Source organism: Rutidosis leptorrhynchoides, chromosome 9 (genome assembly GCF_046630445.1).
Source record: "Rutidosis leptorrhynchoides isolate AG116_Rl617_1_P2 chromosome 9, CSIRO_AGI_Rlap_v1, whole genome shotgun sequence".
Lineage (NCBI taxonomy): Eukaryota > Viridiplantae > Streptophyta > Magnoliopsida > Asterales > Asteraceae > Rutidosis > Rutidosis leptorrhynchoides.
Window position 1 is genome coordinate 75,188,497 of NC_092341.1, and position 11,315 is coordinate 75,199,811.

Consider the following 11,315-nt stretch of genomic DNA (forward strand, 5'->3'; position numbering starts at 1 on the left):
ACTAAGAAATTTCACATAGTAGAAAAAACAAAATTGGTAAAGATGTTTTATTATATTATTCAGCGCAATTTTAACCTTTGACAACACTCGAAGCACTTACAAATCAAGCAACAAAATACTTTAAAGAAGAAACACACTAATTTCATATGAAGAAAAAAATAGTACCAATGTCGTTTTAACTTTTGATGCAAAACTCAAAGCACTTACGAATCATGCAACAAAAGTCTTCGCAAAAAAATAATTATATTTTATATAGTATTTGTTAGGTTGTTAAGAAATCAAAACAGTTTCAGTAGTAATGTTCAATTACTGATAATAAAGCAAGCAAGTTATAATTTGAAAAAAAAAAATAACACAAACTTAAAAACCATAATATTGTAAAAACATAGAAAGTACTTTCAGATTCATCCTTCAAATTTTCATACTTCTTTATTTAGTACTCAGATATTCAGATGACAATGAAAGTGAAAACGAATGACTCGGGCAACACGTCTTAAGCATTCATAAAAAAAAATACAACAAAGCCATTTTAATCTAAACATTCATCAAACACCACTTAACAAGAAGATGATGCAACAGAGAAGAGAAACACTTAAATAAACATCATGATGATGATGATAAGTAGATTACATAATCGTTCGTTGTATTTCATCCTAGTACGCCTTGTTTACTCCATCCCAGTACGCCTGGCCTCTCCTTCATTATCGCCCTATCCTTCTCACCGTCCAGTATTATCATACGTATTATTCCTTTCTTACCTATTGCTTTTTCCGCATACAAGGGACCTGAACTACAATGTAATCACGAAAAACAAAAAAGTAAGTATGATCGTAAGAGAATGTATATATATAAAGTAGAATTAAATAATGATATTGGTAACGTACAGAGAAATACAGATAGATAAAAAGAAAATTACTCACCGTCTATTTACGTAGCCTACAAGTCTTCGTTTATCCTCTGATGCATCCCCCATTTTTTCATTTCCGCTACAATCAATCAATCAATTTGTTCATACAATATTAATAATTTAAACCTCCTCTAATCAACTAACTAACAGTGATTTTAATTGATTCAAAAAATCGAAATCTTTCTTATAAATAGATTTGATGTTTAGAACGAATTAAAGAAAAGTACCTGCCACATGTGGAATGAATTTCCATCTGGAGCGAACGATTTAGGGTTAGGGTTGGTGAATGAAAGAAAGCCCACTCGCTATCCTTGAGATCCTCTTTCGGAACAAGCTTCTTCATTTAATGTGATTATTATCACTTATTCCGAACCTTAAAAAATCAAACAACATTTCTAACATGCACGAATTAAAGAAGAAGAAGAAAATAGAGGCGTACTAAAATAAGTTCAAGAGCACAACCCTTATTTGTTTCACGAAATTCAGAATTGAATTCGGTGAGATCAACCGAGTTCCCCGCACGTTCTGCACGTCCCATAATGAAATTTTTAATCTTCTCAATGAGTTCGCGATTGATATCGACCATTATGTCATTGCTTCCATTTTCGTGAGAGATTTGGGCCATTCTACACTCCCCGCAAAAGGGCTTGGCGTCAATGAATATTGCCCCATCCGGACAATGAACTTTCACCTTAATGATTCCTCTACTACTTTCAATTTCAGTCGGTGCCATTTGTTTATCTTGAATGTTTTCTGCAACAATCAATCAATCAAGTTGTTAAAATAAATAATTAATTATAAATTATTCATTATTAGTGCAGAAGAAGAAGGTCGACACATCATTTAGTTGAATTGCAATAATGGTACTTTAGCTTCAGTTTGTTGTAAACATGGACTGCACGATTACTTAATCACTTACACCTATGTACGTTCTATGCACTGCACTAAAAAACGCTCATTGTGTTTCATGATAATATATATATGTGTATGTAAAAGTTGTTGCTTAACTGTAATAATCTATATCTATATATCTATTATAATCTTTATGATGAATAAATGCACTGTTACAGCTTCCACTGAGAAACGACCAGAAGTGTATGCAATGTTATAGCTACTTTCAATGGCCCCATCTTAATTATTTTACTTTATTGTAGAATTATTTATTATTTATTTATAATAAAACCATGTTTGAGGATAAATATTCAAATTGAAAACCCAGAATTCCCAATCGTTCATGTCTGTAACAACCAACGACACATCTCTGACTATGTGAGTTATTATAATAACTACTCTTCTACATAGCACCTTTCAGTCATCTTAGGTCATATTTCCTTTACAAAGTCTGAATAGAATAATCATCCTAGAACAGCTAAGGCCCGCGTGGATCAAATCAGAACAAAATATGAATCAAAATTAAACAGGGTTTTTTATATGCAAAAATTACTAATCCAAAGAAAGCATACAATTAAACAATTACAAAATTAATAATGAATTGAAAAAGTTTAGCGTTTTTGATAAAATGAAATAGAATAGAAACTTACACGGTTAATATGTGAAATCGATTTTTCATCGATTTATCCATCAATCTGTGATGTGCATCGACCTGTGTCATCTACGTCGTGATGATTTCTTCATCGATTTGTTTGACATCGATCTAAAAATGCATAAACTTTTTGATTCTTCGTCATCCATTTGGGCATAGTTTTGTTCAACGATCTGTAAATTTACAGTTGGCGTAATCATGGTTGAAAAATCATGGAGATTTGGCGTAACCAATTTTTGAATAAGAAACTATTTTGAAAGAAAACGACCTGTGAGTTTATGAGAATTTTTTTATAAGAAACCCTAAACTGTTGCGACCACTTCAATTAGAAAATAGGCCAACCAAATTTATTTTAGGTTAGATGGGTATTTTGGTAATCAAACAATTAATGGAAATGATTATGATGTCATTAGAAAGTTTAGGGAAGAATAAATGGTTTAGATTAGTTTTGGTTAAGTAAATGAATGGCTAGGATTAATTGATGTTAGGATAGATGACCTATTTTTAATTTTGTTATTAAAAGAATAAAAGATAAAAGATACTACCTCCGTCCCTAAATTATTGTCCAGTATTCCATTTTGGGATGTCCCAAATTAATTGTCTACTTCCATAAATAGAAAGGAAAGGAGATATTTCATTGGTGGATCTGGAGAGAGAAGATATTTCATTGGTGGAGAAATAAAGTTAGTGGGATTTCCTAAAACTGTGTGTTTTTTGTCTGGAGACAATTAATCTGGGACGGAGGGAGTAAAAGATAGTAGTTTTTAATAAAATGATAAGTTTAATAATAATGATAATGAAATTAATAGTTTTGATAATAATAAATAATACTTAATAATAATAATAATAATAATAATAATAATAATAATAATAATGTTATAATAATAATAATAATATAGATATGGATAGTCAATTTTGGTGTATACATATAGTCAATTTTGGTACACAAAATATGTATTTTTATATTGAGATTTTAGGCTATAAATACTCATGAATGCAAGCATTAAACTTGCACCATTTCTCACACTTACAAAGTGTTTCTTTCTTTCTCTCCATTATCATCTTTGTTCTTACACTTCATTATTAGTATTCTAAATCAAGAATCAAATCACTAAAGGTAGTTATAAGCCTACTGAATTATAACATCAAGAATCAAATCACTAAAGGTAGTTATAAGCCTACTGAATTATAACATCAAGAATCAAACCACTAAAGGTAGTTATAAGCCTACTGAATTATAACACGTTATCAGCACGATAATCTTAATACTAAATATGGTTGGCTCTGCCACCAAAATGATATATGGTCGGTTATACCACCAAAATGATATATGGTCGGTTATACCACCAAAATGATATATGGTCGGTTATACCACCAAAATGATATATGGTCGGTTATACCACCAGAATGATATAGGTCGGTTATACCACCTGAAAAAATATATGGTCGACACTGTCGCCAAATTTTCATTTATGTTTACTAATATTTATATTTTTGTTATATAACATTTATTTATGATTGCTTACACATGGTCGACACTGTCACCTACTTATCATTTATGTTATATTAAATTTATGTTTAATGTTTATATACTTATGAATATAAATTGACTCTAATTTATCATGATGTTTGTTTTAATTTTTGATAATAGAAAATGTCGAATCTGGAAAAGCTTAAATTTACTCCTTTAGAATCAACTGGAAACAACTACATGCCATGGGTTATAAAAGTAAAAATGCATCTTAAATCAATGGGCATTCTTGAAACCATAAATGAAAACAACACTTGTTCTGAAAAAGAACAAGCTACGGCATGTTGCTTTATTCATCAACATATTGATGAATGCTTACAAAATAATTATGTGACTGTAGAAGATCCCCATGTTTTATGGGAAGGTCTCAAAAGCAGATTCAATAATCAAAGAGAAATTTTACTTCCAGCTGCAATGGAACAATGGAGAACATTAAGGTTCCAAGACTTTAAGAAAGTAAATGAATACAGCTCAGCTCTGTATAATACATGTTCACAACTTAAATTCTGTGGACATGAAATTAGTGATGCAGACATGATGGAGAAAACTTTCTCCACAATGAATGCTGCAAACATCACAGTGCAAAGAAATTTGAGAATGCTAAAGTTCAAAACATATCCTGAACTTAATTCATATCTCTTAGTTGCAGAGCAAAATGATGAGCTATTAATGAAAAATCAGCAATCCCGTCCTACTGGTACACTTGCAATCCCTGAAGCAAATACTGCAAATAATTATAAACAGGGACAAGGACGCGGGCAAGGTCGTGGTTATAATAACCATCACCATCATCATGCCAAAAGCTATAACTATGGTAGAAACCATCCTTATGGTAATGGTAATGGGCGTGGACGTGGTAGTGGTCGTGGCCGTGGTGGTCAAAGAAATAGTAATCCACGAAAATATAAATATCAACCACAAAACAAGCCCATTAAACAAGATGTTGAAGAAAATTCTTCTAAAAATTCTGAAGAATCTTGCTACAGATGTGGTAGAATGGGCCACTGGGCTAATACTTGCCGAACATCTAAACATCTTGTTAAGATGTATCAGGATTCGCTGAAAGGTAAAGAAAAGGAAGTAAATTTTGTGGATAATATTGATCCAACAGTCACTGAGAAACCATCTGATTTATATGAAGATTTCTTGAATGTTTAAGTTGTGTGTTTTTTGAAAAATAAACGATTTAATATCGTCTGTCTTTGACATTATGTTTGCTAAATGTTTCAGTACTATCTATTTGCGTTTAAAATATTGTGTAATATTAATGTACTCACTATTTATTTCTTATATATGAAGTTCAATATGAATTTTGCTGGAATACAACATCAATCAAGTGGTGGAGATCTCTGTATAGCAGACAGTGGAACTACACACACTATACTTAAATCCGAGAAATATTTTATTGATCTAAAACCAACGGAAGGAACTATACATACAATATCAGGACCTGCTAACTTGATAAAAGGGATAGGAAAGGCAAATTTCATACTACCAAATGGTACAAAATTTTTAATAAATGATGCCTTATTTTCTCCCAAGTCAAGCAGAAATTTATTGAGTTTCTCCGACATATACCTTAACGGGTATGATTATCAGTCAGTGACAACAGAAAATGAGAAATATTTAAGTATCACTGACAAGAGTCATGTGGTTGAAAAACTGCCAAGACTTAGTTCTGGATTACATTATACACATATAAATGTACCAGAAATACATATGGTAGTTAACAAAAAATATATTGATCCTGGTGTATTCAGTTTATGGCATAACAGATTAGGCCATCCAGGATCAACAATGATGAAAAGGATTATTGAATGTACTCATGGACATCCATTAAAGGATAGAAAAATCCATCATGATACAATGGTTCCATGTACATCTTGCTCTCTTGGAAAATTGATAACTAGACCCTCACCACTTAAGGTTGAGAAAGAATCACCAATGTTTCTTGAAAGAATTCAAGGTGATATATGTGGACCAATTCATCCACCATGTGGACCATTTAGATATTTCATGGTTCTAATAGACGCATCTAGCAGATGGTCTCATGTTTGTCTGTTATCAAGCCGTAATGTGGCATTTGCAAAATTTCTTGCCCAAATTATTAAATTGAGAGCTCATTTTCCTGATTACACCATTAAAAGGGTGAGACTTGATAATGCTGGTGAATTTACATCTCAAGCATTTAATGACTATTGCATGTCTATAGGAATTGTTGTTGAACATTCTGTTGCTCATGTGCATACACAAAATGGTTTAGCCGAGTCATTGATTAAACGTTTACAGTTAATCGCTAGACCATTGATAATGAGAACAAAACTCCCTGTATCTATATGGGGTCATGCAATTTTACATGCTGCTGCATTGATTCGCATCAGACCAAGTGCAAGTCATAAATATTCCCCCCTACAACTTGCTTTTGGTCAAGAGCCAAATATTTCCCATCTTAGAACATTTGGTTGTGCAGTGTATGTTCCAATTGCGACACCACAACGTACAAAAATGGGTCCTCAAAGGAGGTTGGGAATATATGTTGGATATGAAACATCTTCAATATTAAGGTATATTGAACCTATGACAGGTGACGTTTTTACAGCACGTTTTGCTGATTGTCATTTTAATGAAACATTGTTCCCTAGATTAGGGGGAGAAATGAAAAATAAAGAAAATGATGTTTCATGGTGTGAACCTCAATTAAAGTATCTTGATCCTCGCACAAAAGAATGCGAGACAGAAGTTCAAAAGATAATGCATATACAAGAACTTGCAAATCAATTGCCTGATGCATTTACAGATACAAAAACGGTGACAAAATCATATATACCAGCAGTAAATACTCCAGCTCGAATTGAAATTCCAAAAGCTGGCAATAACGTCACTCATGAATCTTTGCCACGTCAGAAACGTGGAAGACCAATTGGTTCAAAGGATAAAAATCCTCGAAAAAGAAAATCAGCTGATAATGAAGTAAAAGAAAGTGTTCAAGAAGAACCACAAATCAGTACTCCTACTGCAGAGGAGATTGATGATGTCAATACAGAAATTGCAATCAATTATGCATATTCAAAAATATTATGGAACCGAAATGAAATGAAAAATCTTGATGAGAAATTTTCATTTAATGTTGCGTATGACATCATGAATAATGATGATGATCCAGAACCAACATCTATGGTTGAATGTCAAAATAGACATGATTGGGCTCAATGGAAAGAAGCAATACGAGCTGAATTAGAATCACTCAATAAAAGAAAGGTTTTCGGATCCATCATTCTCACTCCTAAAGATGTGAAACCTGTAGGATACAGATGGATTTTTGTCCGAAAAAGAAATGAGAAAAATGAAGTTACAAGGTATAAAGCTAGACTTGTAGCTCAAGGTTTTTCTCAAAGACCAGGAATTGATTATGAAGAAACTTATTCCCCTGTTATGGATGCAATTACTTTTAGATACTTAATCAGCCTGGCAGTTTCTAAAAATTTAGAAATGCATCTCATGGATGTTGTGACTGCTTATCTATATGGATCACTTGATAGTGATATATATATGAAGATACCTGAAGGATTTAAGGTACCAGAAGCATCAAATGCAAAACCCAAAGAAATGTATTCGATTAAATTACAAAGATCTTTATATGGGTTAAAACAATCGGGACGTATGTGGTATAACCGATTAAGTGATTACTTGATAAGCAAAGGGTATACAAATAATCTTACTTGCCCTTGTGTTTTCATTAAGAAAACAACATCCGGATATGTGATCATAGCTGTTTATGTTGATGATCTTAACATCATAGGTACAAATAAAGAGATCCATGAAGCCATTCAACTTCTAAAGAAAGAATTTGAAATGAAAGATCTCGGAAAAACCAAGTATTGCCTTGGTTTACAAATTGAGCATATGCCTAATGGTTTACTTGTACATCAAACAACATATACTGAAAAGATTTTGAAACGTTTCAATATGGACAAGGCAAAACCATTAAGTACTCCTATGGTTGTTAGATCACTCAATGTTGAAGCTGATCCATTTCGTCCATGTGAAGATCAAGAAGACATTCTTGGACCAGAAGTACCATATCTTAGTGCAATTGGAGCTCTTATGTATCTTACAAATTGTACAAGACCTGACATTTCTTTTGCAGTTAATTTGTTGGCAAGGTTCAGCTCTGCTCCTACCAAAAGACACTGGAATGGGATCAAACACATATTTCGATACCTTCGAGGAACTACTGATTTAGGATTATTTTATTCTAACGAATCAAAACAAGATTTGGTTGGTTATGCAGATGCAGGTTATTTATCTGATCCACATAAAGCTAAATCTCAAACTGGATATGTATTCCTAAATGGAGGTACTGCAATATCATGGCGTTCTCAAAAACAAACACTTGTTGCTACATCGTCAAATCATGCCGAAGTGATTGCATTACATGAAGCTACTCGAGAATGTTTTTGGTTGAGATCAATGACACAACTCATTACTGATTCTTGTGGACTAGAACGCGATAAAAGTCCAACAACTATCTATGAAGATAATGCAGCTTGCATAGCACAGATGAAAGAAGGGTATATCAAAAGTGACCGAACAAAACACATACCACCTAGATTCTTCTCATACACTCAAAATCTCATTAAGGACAACCAGATTGAAATGAGATATGTGCAATCTAGCAAAAACTCTGCTGATCTTTTCACGAAAGCACTTCCAACTGCTATTTTCAGATCACACGTTCATAACATTGGCATGAGACATGTTCAAAAGATGTAACAGCTGAAGCGATGTCTACTTGAGGGGGAGTCAACTCCATGCTGCACTCTTTTTCCCTTAGCTAAAGTTTTTTCCCACTGGGTTTTCTTTAGCAAGGTTTTTAACGAGGCAGTAATTTATAGTTGATCTTCAACAAAATAAAATTGCTATCCAAGGGGGAGTGTTATAATAATAATAATAATATAGATATGGATAGTCAATTTTGGTGTATACATATAGTCAATTTTGGTACACAAAATATGTATTTTTATATTGAGATTTTAGGCTATAAATACTCATGAATGCAAGCATTAAACTTGCACCATTTCTCACACTTACAAAGTGTTTCTTTCTTTCTCTCCATTATCATCTTTGTTCTTACACTTCATTATTAGTATTCTAAATCAAGAATCAAATCACTAAAGGTAGTTATAAGCCTACTGAATTATAACATCAAGAATCAAATCACTAAAGGTAGTTATAAGCCTACTGAATTATAACATCAAGAATCAAACCACTAAAGGTAGTTATAAGCCTACTGAATTATAACAAATAATAATAAGACTACCTTTCAAAATAAGCTTTTAAAAATAATTGCCACATCCCGGGCTCGAACCAAAGACCTCCCGATTAACAAACATACCCTCAACCACCAATATGCTATTTCACTTATGATTTAATTCGTCCCATAAATACCTTAACCCATTTAAATGAAGTCCATTTACAATTAGACTAAAATATAGAATCCCAATTAATAAAGCCCAATCCATATTCATATAATTTGATCTGTATAGAACCAGATTACCCAATTGTCTCAGTTCATCATCATCATCAGCGATATTACTTTTATCAATCCTCCCCAAATCCGTAACCCTAATCATTATCATCGGTTATTTCATGTTTTATCTTCATCATTTCGATTCACCATCATCAGATATCATCATCATCCCATCGTTTACATCATTACTCTTCATCAGTCATCGATTTTGATTCTCTGTTTTAATCGATTCATACAATTAAGGATCTATGTATGTAAGTTTGATTCATTTTCAATTTTATTTGAATACTAGGGATCTTATTAGTCCATTTGTATTGTTCGTGTTGAATTTTATGTACATAGTTTGTTTTTTTTTTTTTTTTTTTTTTGAAAGTCAAGCTTGCATCAGTCCGGACCGAAGCTTAGTCATCATTTGCACACACACGCGCTTTCGGGCAGGAAACCCGAACCACACTCTGAAGATCCGACCCTTTAACCATCCCGAGGGGCAGGCGGGCCGGATCTTAGTCCCGGAGCGGGTCGGTAAAACCTTCCCTTTGGGCCACCTTCAAGGAATATATTTCAATTCCTAGAGCGGGTGACGAGGCTCGAACCCGAGACCTCTAGCCCTGCGAGTACACAAGTGTAACCGCGGTACCATCGAAGCAATGCTTCGTTGTTTTTTTTTTTTTTTTGAATTGTAAAATTGATTGTATTTTAGAATTTAGATTGGTTTTGTGAATATTCAAATGTTAAGCAGGGAGTAGCAGAAACAGGTAGGATCGAGTAGTGGTTGTTAGGTTTAATCGAGTAGCAGTGGCGGTTAATAATGGTGGTTGTGGTGGTGATCTTGTAATGTTTACAACAGAATAATCGAACAAAATAAATGGGTCTTTGTAGGTGGTTATAGTTATTTGGGTTTGATTGATCCAAACAGGAAATTGAAGCAGTTTATTGGTGGAGGATTTCGATGGTTTAAGACAGAAACAAAAAAGGGTGGCGATTGGGATTCTTATTTGCAGTTCCAAGTCCCTAATTTGTTAGTCATCATGCCAACCGAATTAATTATAAATTGTACTATCTATTTGGGATTACCTGTTGTGGATGTAGCAACATGAAGTGCAGTTTTCTCAAACACGATTGATGTATCCAGCAAATAGAAGAAAACGATGGTGATGTTGGGTGGTTTTCAATTAGAAGTAGGAACAGTAATATGCAGCAGTATGTAGACGTTAATGGTGGTGTTAAATAGTGGTGGCTGCGGGAAGAAAAGCAGCTGAACTATGGTTGTTTTGGGTAATTGAACTGAAACAGAAAACAGTATTCTAACAGCGTGGTTTGGGTTTCAAATGGTGGTTCGCGACTGTAATGGAAAGACAGAAGTAGTAGCAATATTTGATGGTTGTAAAAAGATGATGATCATGGTGAGTTCATATGTTGATGGGTGTCGAGTATGTGGTGGTGGTGAGATTTATTTCTATCTGATGTATGTGCAAAACACTCTCTACTTAACTTCACAGACCCATATTATGTATTCTAAATAAAGTTGTAACGAACGGACAGTTCACAAAGGACTTCTTTTCAATTTGTATAATACGGACCCATTAACTACATACATATGATATGATTGGATGCTTTGGCATTATCAATATTGATAATGTAATATTAATAATATTTCCCATTCCCATTTTTTTTTGTCTGCCATGATCTCAACCAATCAAAAGTAAATAAGATTCATGTGATAATTTAAAGGTGATGGTTAGTAGGTTGTTGGTTTGTGATAATTGTAATAGAACATAAACAAAAGAAACGGGTGTGAGTGATT

The 11,315-nt window shown here is 33.2% G+C and overlaps 1 protein-coding gene across 1 annotated transcript; it reads right to left on the reverse strand.

Moving 5' to 3' along the window:
- Nucleotides 1-445: 445 nt before the first annotated feature.
- LOC139867646 (uncharacterized) lies at nucleotides 446-10,741 on the reverse strand. The gene is made up of 6 exons (XM_071856009.1): nucleotides 10,586-10,741; nucleotides 2,449-2,623; nucleotides 1,370-1,660; nucleotides 1,135-1,280; nucleotides 921-986; nucleotides 446-790 (listed from the first exon to the last, which is right to left on the reverse strand). Exons 4-6 carry the CDS (start codon nucleotides 1,248-1,250, stop codon nucleotides 649-651), a joined length of 324 nt encoding a protein of 107 aa, XP_071712110.1. The 5' UTR covers nucleotides 1,251-1,280; nucleotides 1,370-1,660; nucleotides 2,449-2,623; nucleotides 10,586-10,741; the 3' UTR covers nucleotides 446-648.
- Between the last annotated feature and the right edge of the window lie 574 nt (nucleotides 10,742-11,315).